A 20,681-nucleotide genomic window follows, 5' to 3' on the forward strand; every position below is an offset into this window, starting at 1 on the left:
TCACACACCGAGGAATCATCAAGAAGAAACAGGAACCACGAATCAAGGATCCGAAGCACCAGAAGACTCACCGAAGCAAGCAGACTCGAACAACGAAGTTGCCAAATCAAGGAGTGAGCGGAGGAAGTCTCCTTATATACTTCCCCTGGTCTGGTTCATTGGGAACAGGTGCAGGCAATTAAAGGGACAAGGTCCCTTTAAATCCTGTAAGGGGGCATGGCCTTGCACCTAAGAGGACGGCGGCCATCTTGGATTCCCGGTCACGGAGGAAAGCAGCCCGATGCCGCGAGGGAGGAGCAGGAACACCTCCCAAGCCGGCAGCCACCGCGGAGGTCCACGCTGGTGCGCGGGAACAACTGGGGCCAGACTCCCGCGGCCTCCCCCGAAGCTGCCGCGGCCTCCCTGCCATCGCGGGTCAGGTAGGGGATCGCGGCACAACACTGATTGTCAGAAGATTCAGTCATATCCAATAAGATATCTAGCAGGACTGGACATAAAATGGCAATCACACAGAGTCTATGAATTGGCTAAGCAATAAAGCTGCCAAGCACCAGACAACAGCCATTTAAGAGCCAGATTCCTACAATGATATGCTAAGCTCGTTTATGATGACTGCATACAAAACCATCAGCATGGAAACTCAAACCAGGAAGACTGCAACAGACAACAGGAAGTTCTGAGAACTGAAGACATCACAGAGCATCCAGGAAGCACAGAGACACACCCAGGTAAAAATCTAAACTTCAGGTGATATATATATATATCTTAGATTGAGGTTAGTTATTTCTATTTAGAGTTATTTGACCAGCTTCACAGGATAAGGAATGTATGTGGAGAATTTGTATAATAAGCCTTAGCATAATTTCATTGTTTCCTCTTTATTTTGGATCCAATAGAGTGGCATTCAGGATTAGGGAGAACATTTCCCTAGGAACCCCAACTTACACTAGCTCAAATCCCCTTTATCTTTAAACACAAGATCAACGCACAAGTTGACTTTGAAAATGGAGTGGATACACACCTAAGATATTTGTGCTAACTTTGCTTGTTTGAATATGTGGTGTAAAATGAACTATATACTGTTCACATGTATGATATTTTGAAAATCACTGTTATGCACATAAACCATAAGCATGCCCTCAAATCGTCCTTTTTTTGTGCAAGCAAATTTACATGTGTAATGGAACTATGTACATATATTAAGATGTTTTTAAAAAATCTGCATTGCTCAAATTTGGCCAACTTATGCACATAACACCTCCATTTACATGATGCCCAACTAAATTTTTTTTTTCAAAATTTAACCTGAAAATGTTACCACTGGTAAAAGTTTCTGTAAAAAGAGGTGAAATCTCATTAAATTATCAACATAATGAAAAATATAGGAGCAATTCTGAATAGCCTGCAGAGCTGGTTTAAAGCTATAGTAATCAGTGTGACTGCATTGGGCACCACTGCTCCTGAGGGCCATTCCTTAGGGCCCCCAAGCAGGCTGAGAGCGGCAGTAAGATATAGCTCCCAATGCCCACTGCACTGCTTCTGCTGTGTTACTGTTCTGCGGATACATCCACCCTGCAGGGCTTAAAATGGAAGCTATTTATTTTGTTGCCCCACAGGAGTAACATAACAGGAAAGTGCTGAATCTCTCTCCGCTCTGCAAGAAAAGCTCAAAGCGCTTTGCAAACTGAACGAGGAGATTTTCTATTTGTTTGGCAAAAAGGAGAGGGGGAGAATTTTGTTTTGGGATGTAATTTTCTTTGCTACAGGAAAGATAATTTTATAACTGTGTGAGGAAGGCTAAAATCTATGCATACCTTTTGCATGCAGACTTTATCCCGAATTTCCATAGTGAACTTATGCGCATATGTTAACTATGAAAATCTGCACTTAAGTGATGAGGTAATGCGCACAGAATAATTGGCACATAGTTGCACCTGCTCTTTGGAGGGTGTAACTTGTGCAACTTAATTTGCTCATATACTTTTTAAAATCATATCATATAAGCTTAAGTTTGAACTCTTCCCCCCACCCCCAGAACACTTCTCTCTGGTTCACATAAAAGTACAGGCAATACTGAATTATGTGTCTACTTTTACACACACTAAACATGGGTCAATTTTAGAACAGCCATTTACATGCATAACAGCAGGTTTTATATCCATAAACGGATTTCAAAATTCAGCCCAAAATGTAAATGTGAGTGTATGTGGTAAGGGAGAGGAGACATCCAAATCTGATGTTGCATTAAGTCCCATAATTTCTTAAACCAGGCCTGAGAGCTAGAGATGTGAATCGTGTGATCGATCGTCTTAACGATCGATTTCGGCTGGGGGGGGGGAGGGAATCGGATCGTCACGGTTTTGTTTTTGTAAATATCATGTAAATCGTAAATCGGGGGAGGGCGGGAAAACCGGCACACTAAAACATCCCTAAAACCTACCCCAACCCTTTAAAATAAATCCCCCCCCCCTCCCGAACCCCCCAAAATGCCTTAAATTACCTGGGGTCCAGAGCGGGGGTCCCGGTGTGATCTTTTACTCTCGGGCCTGCGGTGCGTTGTAGAAATGGCGCCGGCGCTACCTTTGCCCTGTCATATGACAGGGCAAAGGTAGCGCCGGCGCCATTTTGTTTTTTGTCCCCCGACGTCAGGAGCGTAGGAGATCGCTCCCGGACCCCCGCTGGACCCCCAGGGACTTTTGGCCAGCTTGGGGGGGCCTCCTGACCCCCACAAGACTTGCCAAAAGTCCTTGGGGACTGTCGTTTTGCCATACAGCAACACGATTCGACTGCAGGAGGTCGTTCTGGACCCCCGCTGGACTTTTGGCAAGTCTTGTGGGGGTCAGGAGGCCCCCCCAAGCTGGCCAAAAGTCCCTGGGGGTCCAGCGGGGGTCCGGGAGCGATCTCCTACGCTCCTGACGTCGGGGGACAAAAAACAAAATGGCGCCGGCGCTACCTTTGCCCTGTCATATGACAGGGCAAAGGTAGCGCCGGCGCCATTTCTACAACGCACCGCAGGCCCGAGAGTAAAAGATCACACCGGGACCCCCGCTCTGGACCCCAGGTAATTTAAGGCATTTTGGGGGGGTTCGGGAGGGTGGGGGATTTATTTTAAAGGGTCGGGGTGGGTTTTAGGGTTGTTTTAGTGTGCCGGTTTTTCCACCCTCCCCCTTCCCCCGATTTACGATTTTTGACGATAAATCGGGGGAATTCCTGTTGTATCGCGCTTCTAATGATTTTTGACGATTTAAAATATATCGGACGATATTTTAAATCGTCAAAAAACAATTCACATCCCTACTGAGAGCCTCTATTATTTAACAAACAGCATGAGAGTGAGCCCTTCTTGCTGTGGCCTGTGCCGACAGCTGGAGAATGTGCTTTGGTGCGGGCCAGGCTAAGGCTTCACCATTACTGCCCCTCTCGTGGGTTGAGCCCTAGGGTTCTGGAGGCAGGCAGGACTTATGGCAAGGCTTGAGCAAGACAAGACTGAAGACAAGCTAGACAAGGCAAGGGTGAGGCAAGGCTGAAGTCAAGCTGATCGAGGCAAGGCTAAAGATGAGCTGATCGAGGCAAGGCTGAGGCAAGGCTAAAGATGAGCTGGATGAGGGAAGGCTGAGGCAAGGCTGAGACAAGGCTGAAGACAGTCCAATGAGGCAAGGCTTAGGCAATTGGATGAGGAAGGACGACCTGTTGCTGAGGCAAGACAGGAAGTTCTGCAAGGCCCTTTTATAGGACTGAAGAGATGATGTCATCACTGGGCACCACTGAATCTTCCTGCTGCGGGCCCTTTAAATAAGGAGATGTCAGGCATGTGTGCCTAGGGAGAAAGATGGCGGAAGCATCTGTGTTACGTGGTGGGTCCAGTGTTGGGTGAGTGAAGCTGCTCATGGGGTCATCCCATGAGCAGTGAATGGGACAGTATCCCCCTTCCCAAACCTCTTGTCTCAGCTTCTGGGGAGACATCAATAGTACATCTTTATCATCTAGGAACTTGGGGGACTTGACATGAGTTGCAGGTATTTCTTGGGTTTCTGGTAGTTGTAGGGGAGCCTCCACTAGGTGATTCTCTTTGGCTGGCACAAATCCTTCAGCAAGAGAGAAAAGTGGCTTACGTATCTCAGGAACATTATGTTGGATGAGGACAAACCCTGCTTTCTTGGCAGTGGCTTCTACCTCCATGAGGACTGTTTCCAAGAGCTGTGGACAGCCAGCAGCTTTACAAGACACCCAGGCTCTAGGTTGTGGTTTCTGGCTTAGATTGGTTCATTTTTTATTCTTCCAGATAATCATTGCCAGAAAATGTCAGTTTGGCTGTTGTCACCCCCAACCAAGCATCGAAGCTAAAATACGAAATTCTACTACATAGTTGCCCACCATGCGAGAGCCTTGACGAATGCAAAGAAGTTCTGAGCAGTGGACGAAACACGCATGGGTTTGTAAAAGATCATGCGGAACTGCTGTAGGAAGTTATCCAAATTTCTGAGACGTTGCCTAGGCAAGAGTGGGACCATCTAACAATGAAAGAATATACATAATCTTGACATAACCAGAAAACAACAAGCCGGCTGTAGCTCAAAGTGCATTTTGCAAACATTGAGGAACCATCTGCACCCCTTGGGATTGCCACTATACCTCAGAGGTGGCGGAAGCTGGATCATGGATTCCATGGCACCCAAATGGGTGCTAGTGTAGGGTTTACCAAAGCTGGGATCGGACCTTGAAGTTGGCCCTGCACAGTATCCAAATGCTGGGTCAGAACCTGAAGTAACCTAGTCAGGTGATCAAACTGCTGCTGGGCTTGTTGAGTAAAGTCACATAGGACTCAGCCTTTTGCTCCTGTACTTGGGTGGCAGATTCGGTAATGGCCTGTTGCAGAAACACATTCGCTGAGCTCATGGCCTCAGAAAACTAACGACTGGTGTGAAAATGAGCCCTTTTTTCTGTGGCACAGTTAATGCAGCCTCTCGGGCAAGCCCACAGGGCCAGTGCCAACAGTTGGATAACAATACTTTGGTTTGGGTCAGGCTAAGGCTTCACCTAGACCAATCACCAATCCTGCCGGTTGAGTCCTTGGGTTCTGGCGGCCGGCAGGACTTATGGCAAGGCTTGAGCACAACAAGGCTGAAGACAAGCTGGATGAGGCGAGGCAGAGGCAAGGCTGAAGACAAGCTGGATGAGGCAAGGCTGAGGCAGGTCTGAAGACAAGCTGGCAAGGCAAGGTTGAGGCACGCTGAAGATGAGCTGGACAAGGCAAGGCTAGGCAAGGCAGAAGATGAGCTGGATGAGGCAAGGCTGAAGAACAGCTGGACAAAGCAAGGCTTAATGCAAGGCTGAAGACAAGCTGGACAAGGCAAGGTTGAGGCAAGGCTGAAGAGCTGGACAAGACAAGGCTGAGGCATGGCTGAAGAGCTGGATGAAGCAAGGCTGAGGCAAGGCTGAAGACAGACATAGAAACATAGAAATGACGGCAGAAAAAGACCAATCGGCCCATCCAGTCTGCCCAGCAAGCTCCCACACTTATTTTCCCATACTTATCTGTTTCATCTAACACCAAGTTCAGGGCCCTTGTTGGTAACTATTTGATTCAAATTTCCTGCCATCCCGACCGACGAGTCAAGGCTTAGGCAACTGGACGAAGCAAGATGACTCATTGCTGAGGTGAGGCAGGAAGCTATGTAAGACCCTTTGATAGGGCTGAAGAGATGATGTCATTGCTGGGCTCCTTTAAATAAGGAGACATCGGGCGCGCGCATGCCTAAGGAGGAAGATTGTGTTGGCATCTGTGCTACATGGCGGGTGAGTGAAGACGCTCATGTCGTCATCCCATGAGCGGTGAATGTAACACATTATAATGTACATGGCAACTTTCAGCCTGCAGTCAATTGTATTGCAGTCAGTTTTCAAAGGGAAACAATACAAGTGCAAATTCTGCATCTGGTATTAATATACATACGTTTCAGCAAATTCAAAGGTGGGGAAATTGGTGTTTTTTTAAGGAGGGGTTTAAAATAATTCAGGAGTAAAGTCCTTAAAATTGCTTGTTTAAATATAATGGGGTGTAATTTTCAAAAGGATTTACATGTGTAAATGTAACTATTATTCTAGCAATTTTCAAAAGTCATTTACGTGCGTAAAGTGCTCTTGAATGAGTAAATCCTTTGGACAATTCAGCGGCACAGGGGCAGTTCTATAATGAGGCAAGGTGAGCTGGCCACTTCAAGCGGCAGAATTTTGAGGCGGCAAAAATAGCCCCTCTCAAAATGCCACTGTAGTGTCCGCCTCACCCTGCCTGCCCCTGCCCCTGCCACAGCTGCAGACCCAGGCCTGTAGTGGCAGAAAAGAGGAGGATTGCTGCTGCGGGCTGTCACCGACGGCTAGGCTAGGCTGGTGGCATGCAGGAGGGACAACAATGACGCCAGAGGCCAGGCCTGCGGCGTGGAGGAGGAAGGAGGGATGCTGATGCCACCGCTGGAGGCCAGGCCGGCAGCAGCTGAAAAGCAGAGGGATGGAGGCGGGGCGAGAGGAGGGTGGAGCGAGAGGGCGCCATCTCGTCCCTCGCCTCAGGCGGCAGATTTCCTTGAGCCGCCCCTGCAAAGGCATATATTGTAGCAATTTTCGAAAGCTCGCTCGGGCAAAGTGCATTTACACGTGTTAAAACCCAACTTTAAGCATGTAAATGCTTTTGAAAATCAGGCCCAATTTATATTTGCAAAATCTCTCAGAACTAAATGCTAGAAACAGGCCTTTACCTTGATAGTTTCTGTTTTCCCAACCCCGTGATCTCCTTGCAGGGCTACAGCATTCTCTTGTTGTAGTGTCTTTAAAACATAATGAAATACAGTTATATGACTGGTTTGAGTAGAAAGCAGACTAGAAGTTTGTTTGATCAAGTCTTCTTGTAATTGCCTAATAGCTATTCATCAGTTTCAGCTTTAGACACTGCCTGAGAGACCTTAATAGTAGTCTGAAAAACTTGCATCCTTAAACATTCAGCTGCCAATTTTTTTTCTAATGTTATTCTTGAAGGGTTAAACCAGAAACCCCTTTGTAGTTTCGGTTTCTGTTCCAAGTGTTATCATGTCTGCGACCTTTAACCCCATCTACAGTAGATATACTGTTAACTTGACAGACTTTGTCAATTCAAAACAAAATATGGTGATCTCTTTCTTTCAAGACTATATCTATAGCCATCTATCTATATCTATCTATCTTTCAATCTATGCATATATCTATTTTGTAGCACTACTTTCATACTATGGATCATAAACTATACTGTGGTTAAGGCATTGCATAGATCTGGCCCAGTGGCAAAGTAGCAAGTACTGCACACTGCCATGCAGAAGACCTGAGTTTGATTCCTGAGCCAGGGCACTGCTCCCTAGGCCAGCCAAGTTGGGGGATGCTGTAGAGTGATGATTGAGGGGCCTCGATCATCACTCATTGGCAACACCTGGTGGCCAGACTTAGGGTCAGTGATAGATTTAGTTTGTGCCACCCCTAGTTATTATCAGTGGCATCACCCTATCTCCAATGCTGTACTTGCAGGACCTCCAGTGCCAGCCCCAAACCTCTAATGCCACCTAAACCTCAATGTCCCTTCCACTTTGGGAAGATTCCAGCAACTCCTAGGAAACCTGTGGAGAAATCCTGGCTTGAGCAGGGTCCACATTAACCAGGTTACAGAAGATGCTGTGATATGGGGCCCCTAGCTGGGGACCATAACTGCAATGGCTTGGTTTAGTTGGGTAGAGAGACGTAAAAATAAGGACTCACCACCCAGACAGTTAGGATTGAAAGCTTGTGGAACTGGAAGCCCAATGAAGCAGGAGGAAACAGATCATCCCATGCATATATTCCAAGTGACATCAGGAAAACTACAACAGGTGTACATCAACAGCTGCTTCATAATATACAAGGGTTTTCCCAAACTCAGTCCTCAGGATTCTCCACCATATTCATGAGTTTATATCCGTGCATTTGGTCTACAAGTCTAAGAGTTATTCTGAAAAACAGTCCTGGATGAAGGGGCCTGAGGACTGAGTTTGGGAAGCAATGGTGTACAATAGCTCGCTTATATGGATGCTGAACAGAAGTTTCAGAGTCAAGTGGGTATCATCAGGGTATGTCAGTGTGGCTCTTCTATATTGCTTTTAAAAGCATTGTATAAGGTGGAACTAATGATTAAAGATTGCATTAGAATATGATTGATTGTGACACCGCTTATGGCAGATGTCACTGCTGCAGCTCACTGAGAAGAGCAAAGGACCTTTGGCTAATTGTGTAATTACACTGTAAATATATGCAGATTATATTCCAGTGTTTACCTACAGTAACGAAAGTGCCACCCTTCCTCAGCTGTAACAATACCAAATTTTTATCACACTGTTTTCAACAAAGAATACTTATAAGGGGTATCAGTAAACCAGTGACACATATGGTGCCAGACCCCCCCCCCCCCAAAAAAACCTGCCCGAAGTTCCCCCTGCGCGTGCCGAGCCTATGTTGAGTAGGCTCGGCGGCGCGCGCAAGCCCGGGACGTGCGTAAGTCCCAGGCTTTCCTGGGGGTCATGTCGCGGCGGTGTGTCATTTGGGGGCAGGCTGCGGGCATGGTTCCGGCCCGGGGGCGTTTCGGGGGCATGGCCGAGGCCTCCGAAATGGCTCCCGGGCCTGGGAATCGTGCGCTGTTAACCCACATTTGGACGCGCATTTTCGACGTGCTAGCTTTACCCCTTATTCAGTAAGGGGTAATAGCGCACCAAAAACACGTGTCCAACCCCCCCGAAACTAAAAGCGCCTGCAACATGCAAATGCATGTTGATGGCCCTATTAGTTATGCTCGCGTGATTCAGAAAGTAAAATGTGCAGCCAAGCGTTAATTTCTCTCGGCACCGGGAAAGTGCACCCTCTGACTTAATATCACGGCGATATTAAGTCGAAGGTCCCGAAAGTTAAAAAAAGTTAAAAAAAAAAAAAAATGTTTGAAATCGGCCGGCGGCTGTCGGGCCGAAAACCAGGCGCTCAATTTTGCCGGCGTTCGGTTTCCGAACCCGTGGCTGTCAGCGGGTTTGAGAACCGACGCCGGCAAAATTGAGCGTCGGCTGTCAAACCTGCTGACAGCCGCCGCTCCTGTCAAAAAAGAGGCGCTAGGGACGCGCTAGTGTCCCTAGCGCCTCTTTTTACCGCAGGCCCTAATTTAAATAAATTAATTTACTGAATCACGCACACAGGAGAGAGGCCTGTGCTCGCCCACTGTCCCGCGATTTTTACTGTATCGGCCTGTTAGCCAGCTAACTCAACTCTTCCCAGTTATGCCTTTGGAACGCCCCCTAACTAACAGGGTCATTTATCATTTCACTTTAAGACCTTAACGCATGCGATAATGCCGTAACGTGCTCTAGTATGCAAATGTGACATTTGCTATGCAAGTTGGAGGAGTCTGGGCAGAGTTAATGGTAAAAAGCAGCTCCTAACATCAAATGCGATAGAGTAACACTTTGTGTGTTGTGCTCATGCGACAAGCTTTTTAGAGAGAGAGAGAGACTATGCAGAGAACAATATGTCACTTTTTTTATACCACTATAAGAGGGGGCACTTTTAACTCTGTGTGGGGTTTGGGGGGGTGGTTTAGGTTTGGGGGGGGCAGTTTTACATATACAATAGAGAGCTACGAACCGCAAAGCTGACATCACAGAAGCTTTTTGCTGTTTGAATCAATGAAAGGTACAAAAGGAATTGATTTGTACAGTGCACTCTAACATTTTATTTCTTCTTTACAAATACCAAAAAGAAAAAAATGTAGATGTATAAAATAAATTATGGCATCAAAATGTTTCTCATCCTTCTGATAAACGTCTGTGAGATTGGAACATTTCTTGTAGAATCAAAATGAGATTATATAAAATATTAAGTCTGCATTCTCACATGATTCAAGCAAATGAAGGCTGGTTTCACATTATCCCACATTTAATGCAAACTGCTAATACAAAATCATCTCATGCGCTCCTTCCTATCATTGCAGGTAATTCTTGATCCTCACCTGTGATATGATAAAGAAACATTTCTCCGTCACTGGATTCAGAATGAGGGGAATCCCAGCACCATAAAACTCACAGCCATATTCATACTGCGCATCCAGTATATTGAACGCAGGTCTGGACAGTCCATCTGTAACAAGGGAAAATAAGCTAGGCAGTCGTTTAACCAGTTAACTTACACATACACAATATGGGGCCAATATTCAGTCGTGGAGTGGCTAGTTAAGTTAGCCAGATACACCTCTCCAGTTAACTTAACCAGGATATTCAGCGGCACAGCAGTGCCGCTGAATATACCCAGCTATCTTAAAGTTAGCCGGATAAATATATGCGGCTAACTTTAGGACGGCCTTACAGCACTACCAGAGTTATCTGCATAAGTTAAGCTGCTAACTCTGCTCCTCCTGGAACATCTCCCTCCCACCTCCGGCCTGCCCCCAATATGGGGGGATGGGGGGGGAGGGGCCCATCACTGTCACTTGGGGAGTGGGGGGGGGAGGGGCCCATCACTGTCACTTGGGGAGTGGGGGGTGGGGGTTTGGCAGCAGGGACCAGGGACACATTTTATATTTTAGCATTGGGGAGGGGGAAGGGGGGACTTAGGCTGACATCGCACAGTTCTTTTTTTTATTAACATTTTGGGAGAGTTGGGGCCTCCTCAACTGTCGGCCCTGCAATGAGACGGAAATCAGCACTGACCCCCGCTCTGCCTCCCCGTTTGCACGTGACTTTTTTTTTTATCGGGTCAGCAGCCCTTTAAGGTGATGGCGGTCCCGTGAGGTTGGAGTTGCTATTGCGTTAAAGGGCCGCTTGCCATTTTCTTCTGTACTGCGGCGTTTGGCCGTGAGACCAAAGAACGTGCCATACAGCTGAAATGCTCTTTAGGGTGAGGGGCCCCCACTAGTGCAGCAACACCCCCCCAAGATAGTGGAATCTCTCCTGTGAAAAACATTGTGGCTTAGTGCATCCAGGAGTAAATGAGCTGCTTTGCATGCATAATTTTTGCAAATGCATGCAAAGCAATGTATTCATGCCTAATATCATGCAACTAAAATAATGCAGCTTTTCTGGAACAACATAAGCAGCATTATTTTCTGTTAAGTTAGCTACAGCTCAGGAGTTGTAGCTAACTTTTCTCAAGGCATCAGGACATTAACATGCATCAGGATGCCTCTGTGCTGAAATTTAAAGGGCCACACTGGCCAGAAATAACATCTCCAACATGTCAAGGACCCCCTGCCCACCCCCTGCCACCTGTAGAAGTGGCCTAGCAGGGGAAAAAAAGTGAAAAAATAGAATCGACCATTGCGTGACAACATCCTGACCCTTTCTCAAACCCCTCCATTTTCCACCATAGTCTATCCCCCCTTCCCAACACCCCCCCCCACATGTCAATGCCAGCCAGTCTCCCCACAAAAAAACTAACCACCCCCTAGGCCCCCCTCCTCACCTTAGCCCATCCTCTCAATCATACCTAGTGGTCTGGAGTGTCCCTGATAGCTTAGTGGCTCTCTATGCTCTGGGCTGGCCAGCATAATTTTCCAAAATGGCACCAGCTAGACTCTGCCCTAGATGCGCTCTGGACTCCAATAGACTACCAGGGAGCCACCACGATACCAGGAAATATGGAATTAGAGTTTTAAGAGGTCCTTAATTTGGGACCTCGGAGATTCTTGGATCTCTAATTAGATGAGTGTCACAGTGGAAAAAGTTTTTAAGTTAGGCTAAGAATGCTGTTTCTACATGCTAGTGTCTTATGATTATAATGTTGCAATCATGCTGTCTGAAATCTAGGGCAATTTTAGATTTGTACCAGTAGCCTTGCTAGAACAAAACTGCAAAACTTCCTGTTTTTGAGGGATGAAAAACATGTTTTTAAGTTGAGGTGAAGAAAACATCACATGATGCCTTCTACAAAATGGAGCATAAGGGACACAGAACCTTGAGGCCTAAGATGGCTGATAAGGGTACATGGCCTTAAGATCTAAGTGATTGGTAGCGGGGTGTGCTATGGCATTATGATATAAATTAGTAAATAAATATATGATTGGGTTGGGAATGGTAGATCGGACCCATGATTGGCTAGGGGCATAGCAACTGAATATTAGAATATGATGCAAGGAAATACGTAAGGCCATTGCATCATGTTCGTTGGTTTTGATATGTATTCAGTGAAACATATGATTTATAAAAGTGATTGTAAGTGCTTGGAGATTCAGAACAGCTTTAGGGATTGCCACTGATTCTCTTTTGATATGTTTCACACTAAAATAAGAAAAAAGGGAAGATGTGGTCTGATGTGAAATTTGAACATACCCTATAACCGTTAGCTGCTCTCCTAGCGGAATTGATACCGGGGGCCTTTGCCCATAAAGAGAGTCCATTTTGGTAACAGGAAAGGACAGGTCCCCACCCAGACTACTAGGTACGACCGAAGGGAGTAGGTTAGGGGGTGTATGGGGTTCAAGGGGATGGGCTAGCTTTCTTTGGGAGGGGATGGTTGTATTGAGAGGGGCTGAGAAGGGAGAGTTGACTTTTGTGGAAAGGAAAGGGTTTGGGAAGAGAAATAGGGCATTGAGATGTGATGGTCAATTCTATTTTTTTCCGTTTTTTCCCCTTCTGGACCCCCTCTACAGGAAGTGAGGGAGTCCCGGGTGAAGGGGCCACCATCATGCAATTTCTTTCCTTTTCTCCACAATATTTTTTCTTGTGGAATTTTTCCACAGGAAAAGATATCGCAGGGAAGCTGCCACTATATTCTATATTCTATATTTTACCATGAAGGGGAAAACAGCACAGAAATGCCTCCCTCCTCCATGGTGTTTTTCAACGGCCTGCTGAATTTTTCCCTTCAAGCAGTGAAATATCGTGGCATAGTAAGTGACTTCCTAAGTTTGTATGGGATGATTTTCCTGTAAGAGCACAAGAGAACATTGCCATAGCTCGCAATAGAGGGAATTGTGCACCCCTTGTTTCTCAACATTTGATAGAATTTCATCTATTTTTTAGTAAAGGAAAAGGAGGGCCCCAGATAAGGAAACAGCTAAAAGTATCATTTCAAATTCCAAGGATACACAATCTAGTCAACACTCACCTTGCTCTTTCAGATAGAGCCTCATGGCTCTCTTCCAGTCAAAGTCTGTGACCTCCTGGATCCTGCTGGCTGTCAACCTCTCCATGATGTCACATAGATAAAGGATATGCTGATAAAAAAAGGAAATCATACTATTTTATTCAAAAGCCAGACAGTGACAATAAAGCAATTACTTCCTAAATTCTTACACCCAGCACTGTTACAATGAGCAGATTTTGACTCTGCAATTGGAAATATAATTAGCCAGGGCCAGGACTGCAAAAAGATACAACTTTTGTTAGCCTATTGAGGTTCATCAACATATTACAATATGATGGCTATGCTTTGAGGATTAGGGTCCCAATTTATTAAGATTTTTGTTTTCAACACAAACACAGGAAATGGGGGAAAAGCCTTAGGGCATCAGGCCATACATATGCAAAAGGCTACACAGAAGTTACATGTCAAAAACTTGGACATCCAAAATATCATCTCTGACCACAAACAGTTATGGAATTCAGGGTAATCAAGCTATGCAAATTAGCCTTGTTCTTAGGATAGACAAATGTATCTGAATATTCATTGCGGATATCTCAAAAATCAAAACTGGTTGCAGCCCTCACTGAGAACTCCTTACTTAGTGTCAAGCCTGATACTGAAACCACAGTCTCTTTCAGGTTCCAAGTTTGATTTTATTTCCAGTAACACGTAGCAGACAACATAGAGGAAATTCAAAACAAGGGCAGTGCCCTCCTCTAGCATGGGTTATAACACATACAATAGTGGTTCCAGGTAGCTTCACTCCTAATCTCAGGTAAACCACATCCAAAAATAAGTACTTACAATGCAGGTCTAATAATTCCAGTTAGAATGCAGACCTCCTAATCACAAATCTGGATTTCACAGCAACTCAACAGCCCTTCCTTGTTCTAGAAATCCCTTTTAGGGCCTGAGAACCAATCCAGTTCCTCAGGGGCAGGACTACTAGTTATAATATAAGGCTCAGTCCAAGTCTCAAACTTGCCTGAGCTTGAATTTACCAGAGCCACCTGGTAGGGTCTCACCCTTTCATTCAAGCAGGTCTCACAGAATGGGGCAAAAGCATTCGAAAATCAGGCCCCAAGTGAGCCAAATAGTCCATGTCTGCTAAAATCAATTGTGTTAATGTAAGTATTAAGTTAAATATTTCTTTCTCTGCAAGCAAATTTAGAGGACAAATGATGACATGTAAACAACTCTTTGCGATCCTTTTGCTTGTCAGTCATAGAGAAAATGCCTAAGGGCTGAAGCCAGCAGATATTCATTGAAAAAAAGTATAATCAACCTTATTATGATAGGCATTTGAGAATTGTATTTCCCTTTGAAGTGTTAATAAGTTGAAGAGACTATGTCTTATAACTGCAAGTTAAGAGACTGGCAAAGTCCATCCACTGGCCAATAGCAAAACCAAGTGGACATTACTGGAACAGGGAGGATATTAGAAATTATTATAATTTGCTTTTCTTGGTCAGCCTATGGGACACTATTTTCATTTAAAATGATCAATCGTAGACTTTTGCATGAGAGCTTGGGTAGGCAATACCTGCGTGGAGCCAAAGAGAGACAAGGGATTGAATGCTGATGAGACTGATTACCAATCACTGATGCCCCTTTGAAAAAAGAATAGTTATTGAAGAAAAAAGAGACAAATTGGGACAGACAGAGTGAGAGATACAGAGATGTAGTTATGAGGTGAGACCTTAATTGCAGCCTCCAGCTTGCTGCTTATAACAAAGGAAAAGCAGTTTCTGGTAGTTGGAAGTTTTCTGATTGGTAATGATCTTGAAGAAAATTATTTCTCCAGTAGTAATAAAACAGATAGTTGTTTGTTTCCTTGTTTTTTATAGCAAGGTCAAATAAGGGGATTTTTAGATTTTTCCTGATTTTGTTTTATTTCAAGCTAGTATTTATTTATTTATTTGAAATTGTTACCTGCCCCTTCTATTAGTTTGGGGTGGGGTAAAATGAAAGTAACATATAAACAATAGTCACCAAATAATCTGCATAAGATGTTATACAATATATCGAAAATATACTGTTTTTGCAGCATCACAGCTAGCAGGGGAGCTATTATATAAGACAATAGATGCCCAAAGGAGATGATGCAAAATCATATTGGATTACTGGTACATTAGTCAGAGGAAGCACATACAGAGGTTATTCTTAAGGGAATGCCATCTTGAAATAAATGAGTTTTCAATGGGATCTTTAGTCAGTTGTATGTGACTTGGCAGTGAATTCCAGAGAGTGGGGCATGAATAGAGAAGGAGCATTCTCTAGTTTCTCTGACGCATACTGTTTTGGGAGATGGAATGTCCAACAGACATTGGCCTGCAGAATGCAGAGCATGTGAAGGAGTGTGAATTCTCAAAGTGTACTGTATTCAGGGAGAAGAGATGTTGTAAAGAAGATTATGAATAATTATGGCGGTTTTATACTGTATACGGCAATGAACTGGTATCCAATAGGGGTGTGCATTCGTTTTGAACGCATATGTAAAACGCAACTTATATTTTTAAAAGAGAAAAAAAAGGTTTGAGCAGAAACGCATCGCGAGTTCCAACGTATTCAACATAGCTATGTTGAATACGTTGAACCTAAATAAACACTTAAACCCCCCACCCTCCTGACCCCCCCAAGACTTACCAAAACTCCCTGGTGGTCCAGCGGGGAGTCAGGAAGCCATCCCTGTATTCCTTTGCGAGGAGCACGTGACATCGGCGTCACATCGGAGTGATGCGGACGTCACGTGCTCCTCCGCGCCTCCACTCCCGGACCCCCGTTGGACCCAACCGGAACTTTTGGCCAGCTTGGGGGGGTCAGGAGGCCCCCCCATGCTCACCAAAAGTTCCGGTTGGGTCTAGCGGGGGTCCGGGAGCGGAGGCGCAGAGGAGCACGTGACGTCGGCGTCACGTCGGAGTGACGCGGACGTCACGTGCTCCTCCGCGCCTCCGCTCCCGGACCCCCATTGGACCCAACCGGAACTTTTGGCCAGCTTGGGGGGGTCAGGAGGCCCCCCCAAGCTGGCCAAAAGTTACGGTTGGGTCCAACGGGGGTCCCGGAGCGACCTCCTGCCACATGACCTACCTGTCACGTGGTAGGAGTACAAGATGGCGCCGGTGACCATGTGACAGGGGCTGACCAATGGCACGGCAGCCCCTGTGACACAGGCTATCGGCGCCATGAGGAAATCGCAGACGAGTGCAGGGATGGCTTCCTAACTCCCCGCTGGACCACCAGGGAGTTTTGGTAAGTCTTGGGGGGGGATTAAGGAGGGTGAGGGGTTTAAATTTTTATTTAGGGAACCGGTGAACGTATGGACAGACCCTCAACTTATGGAATTCTCCATATGTCCATATTGAACGAAATCGACCCTCAACTTCAACTTATCAACGAAAACCTTTTGTCTGCACATCCCTAGTATCCAATGTAATACTTTAAGAACAGGAGTGACGTGATCGCATATGTGAGATCCAGTGAGTAAACGGGCTGCTGAGGTTTGTATAATCTATAATGGCCATATAGTGGATAGAGATAAACCTGAATGAAAGGAATTGCAAATATCAATGCCACACAACACAAGAGACTGAAGAATAGAGTGAAAGTTGGAAGATTCTATAAAGAGGCTTGAGGTGACACAGTTCTTTGAACTTGAAAAAAGAGTTCTGAACAACTGATTGTTTATATAGTTTCACTGATAACTTTGCATGAAGATAGACACTGAGGTTGTGGACTTTCTTTGAAAAATAAACAGTATTAATCTAGTGCCTGTATTTTATGAGTGGTAGGCAAACTTAGGCCTAGATTCACAAAGCCATAACATTTCTTCTCAGCAGGGGCCCAATATCTTGGGGGTGGGGGGGGGTCTGTCCTACGATATTTTATTCCTTCCCACAAAATATCATGGCGGTATTGCCACATTCTTTTTTCTCTCAGAAAAAGTCTGGGAGACAAAAAAAGGCGACAGGGGCCTTGTAAATATCCGATGGTGGCCCCCATCACTTTAAAGGTGATTTTCTAAAATCTTTTTTTTTGTGTGTGTGTGGGGGGGGGGGGGGGGCATGTTGGACCGCATGGCCCTTTAATTCTACCATGGGAGCATCGGGACCCAAGTTAGGATCTTGGTGCTTCCTTGGTAGAATACCATTTCTGGCAAAAGTATAGATAAAATATACATGGCTGAAAAATGTCTAAGTCAGCCGCATTATTTTAATTACATATTAGTTTTGAGGAAATTTCAGAAGGTTTGTTGTGAGTTTATTCAGAAAAGAGAAGGAATTTTATTTTATTTTGGAGAAGATCATCTGGCCCACATGGAGCATCATCGTGGATTTCCCAAGCATCATCAACTGCTTCATCAGCCATCTGTATTGCAGAGAAATTTGTCAAAAGTATTCAACAATCACGTGAGAATTTATAAAATGAGAATTTGTGCTAATATTCTGGCCAGAATGTAGATGGAAACTTTGGGAACTCATTCTTAATTTGTTTGAATTAGAACAGAAAGAGAAAGGTTGGAGTTTCTGTTTTTTCTGTTATAACCTACAAAAAGCTAATTTTCTTAATTTTCCAATGCTAACAAATTCTTCTTTTACTATAATGGGATGTGCTTCTGTTTCCTACACAGTATAAGAATTTAAGGGCCGGATTTTAAAAGGGTTACGCGCATAAGGTACGCTAGTAACCCTTTTAAAACGCCCCTGCGCGCGCCAAGCCTATATTGCATAGGCTTCTGGCACGCGCAAAGCCCCGGGACGTGCATAAGTCCCAGGGCTTCGCAAAGGGGGGCATGTCGGGGGCGTGTCGGGTGGGTGGCGCGAATTTTGGGGTGTTTTGGGGTGTGTCAGGTGTGTGGTGCCGGCCCGGGGGCGTGGTCGAGGCCTCCGGACCAGCCCCCGGGTTGGGTGATGGTGCGCCAGCAGCCCCCTGGCACGCGCAGAGTTACACCTGCCTCCAGCAGGTGTAACTTCGATAACAAAGGTAGGGGGAAGGGTTAGATAAGCCCGGGGGGTGGGTGGGTTAGGTAGGGGAAGGGAGGGGAAGGTGAGGGAGGGTAGAAGGAAAGTTCCCTCCGAGGCCGCTCCGATTTCAGAGCGGCCTTGGAGGGAACGGACAGCGCGCGCAGGGCTCGGCGCGCGCAAGTTGCACAAATGTGCACCCCCTTGCACGCGCCGACCCCGGATTTTATAAGATACGCGCTGCTGCGCACGTATCTTATAAAATGCGGCGTACTTTTGTTCGCGCCTGGTGCACAGACAAAAGTACGCGCATGTGTAAATTTATAAAATCTACCCCTAAGTGTTATTTGGGGGACTGAGCGAGCTGTGAGGATTTTCCCCGAGTTTCCCAGAACTTTGACCACAGAGTCCTGCAGAAAGGAATAGACAATGGAAGTTCCATCTGTGTTCTGACGGAAAGGGATCACTGCATGGCTGAGGATTTCTCAATTATGTAAATGTGCATGCACTGATTTTGCTAATATTTTGTGTTTTCTTATTTTATTTTTCCTTCTGCTCCAGCCTCTCCTCTCCAACATGAGAGAACTTTTAGTTGTGTGAACATGTTACACATGCCCATCCTAAATCACACAGCTGAGAGGTAGAATTATTTATGTGGCCCTTCCAATAAGTGAGGGTTTACAGTATTATGTTATGTATGGGCATACTATCAGACTTTGAAAATTCCTACAATATATGCCATTGAATTCTCAATAGGTTTTACCCATGCTAAGTGCACTTAACGCAGGTAAATGGGCTTCTGAAAATTGTTACGATAGTATGTTACAATTACATTTTCTTTTGAAAATTACCCTATTAGTAAGTAGAAGCATGCCTATTTATCCAATCATTCACAATAATTCAGAAATGAATACTAGAATAACATCATGTCACCATATTTTTACATATTTAAAACCATTTTCAGCACTGAAAGCACATTTTGTATGTAGAAAAAAGTAAAATGTTCTCTACAAATCATCACGAGGTATACCACCAGCATACATATCTTCAAGGATATCTTTCATACCATGATCATATTTTCCAGCTTCAACCTATGGCACTGCGTGATGGGCTCTTCACTGTTCTTCCAAGTCCCTTTAGAAACCACACCAGATAACCTGGTGCACATTACTAAATAGCTTTTTCTGGCACCAGGTAAGGCCTTATGGTTCATTTTTGCTTCTGCAATTGCAGCTTCACAGTCCTTAGTCCAACTGTAGAACAGGGCAAGCACTGCAACCTGTGCTGGGTACTGTCATGAAAAAAAAAAAATATATACGGTATATATATATTACAATTGATGCCATTAATAGAAACAAAATACTAATATTAATTAATATGTAATGCATAATTATTTACTTGGTAATTCATTGTATTTATATAGTTCCTTTGACTGATGCATGCTCAACAAGAACAATAAGGAAAACATAATCAATATCTGAAGGGAGATCAGAGTCAGCTATGTTGGAAGGAAGCCAAGTAGTGGGAGTATATAGTCACTAATTTATTTAAAAATGACTCCAATATTTATTTGAGGTTCAGCACCAGAGATCCTTATAAAATAGATAACATGTCTACCTAATAAGCCTGATTTAAATTTGGAAGCAGGTATTTTATAAAGTATGCACATATACTGTTCTGAAAATGCTTACTTGAATGCGTACTTACACATAATATAAGTATTGCCATACTAGGTGAGACCAAGAATCCACAAAGCCCAGTATCCTGTTTCCAACAGTGAGCAATCCAAGTCACAAGTGCCTGGCAAGATCCCAAACAGGAGGTAGATGCCCTGCTGCTAATGCCCAGGGATAAGCACAGGCTTTCCCCAAGTCTACCTGGTTAATAGTTTATGGAATTCTCCAGGAAATTGTCCAAACCTTTTTTTAAAACCCAACTACACTAACTGCCTTTATCACATCCTCAGGCAATGAATTTCAAAGCTTAATTGTGCATTGAGTGAAAAATAATGTTTTAACTACTACTTATTCATTTCATAGCGTGGCCCCTAGACTTTGATTTTTTGAAAGAGTAAATAACTGATTCACATTTACCTGTTCTATTCCACACATGATTTTATAGACATCATATCCCCTTTCAGCCATCTCTTCTCCAAACTGAACAGCCCTAATCTCTTTAGCCTTTCCTCATGGTGGAACTGTTTCATCATCCTTCTCTGTACCTTTACTAGATCAACTATGTATTTTTGAGATGCAGACACCAGAATTACACACAGTACTCTAGGTGCAGTCTCACCATGGAGCGATACAGAGGTATGACAACATTCTCCGTTTTATTCTTCATTCATTTCCTAATAATTACTAACATTCTGCTTGCTTTTTTGACCACCACTGCACACTGAACTGAGGATTTCTGTCTACAATGACATCCAGATCCTTTTCTTGCAAGGTAACTCCTAGTACCATATAACAGTGTGGGTTACTTTTCTCTATGTGCATCACTTTGCACTTGTCCACATTAAATTTCATCTGCCATTTCAATGCCCAGTCTGTCAGTCTCGCAAGGTTCTCCTCAATT

The 20,681-nt window shown here is 44.7% G+C and overlaps 1 protein-coding gene across 1 annotated transcript in view; it reads right to left on the bottom strand.

Annotated features, from left to right (window-relative positions):
- The window catches only part of LOC115088599 (dynein gamma chain, flagellar outer arm-like), a 535,861-nt gene that overhangs the window by 298,110 nt on the left and 217,070 nt on the right, over nucleotides 1-20,681 (bottom strand). The window contains exons 42-45 of the mRNA XM_029596857.1: nucleotides 19,171-19,395; nucleotides 13,129-13,237; nucleotides 10,037-10,164; nucleotides 6,750-6,818 (exon numbers count right to left, since the gene is read on the bottom strand). Coding sequence (XP_029452717.1) covers nucleotides 6,750-6,818; nucleotides 10,037-10,164; nucleotides 13,129-13,237; nucleotides 19,171-19,395 — 531 coding nt within the window. The remainder of the gene's footprint in view (nucleotides 1-6,749; nucleotides 6,819-10,036; nucleotides 10,165-13,128; nucleotides 13,238-19,170; nucleotides 19,396-20,681) is intronic.

The sequence above is a fragment of the Rhinatrema bivittatum genome, chromosome 3, assembly GCF_901001135.1.
Source record: "Rhinatrema bivittatum chromosome 3, aRhiBiv1.1, whole genome shotgun sequence".
Classification (NCBI taxonomy): domain Eukaryota; kingdom Metazoa; phylum Chordata; class Amphibia; order Gymnophiona; family Rhinatrematidae; genus Rhinatrema; species Rhinatrema bivittatum.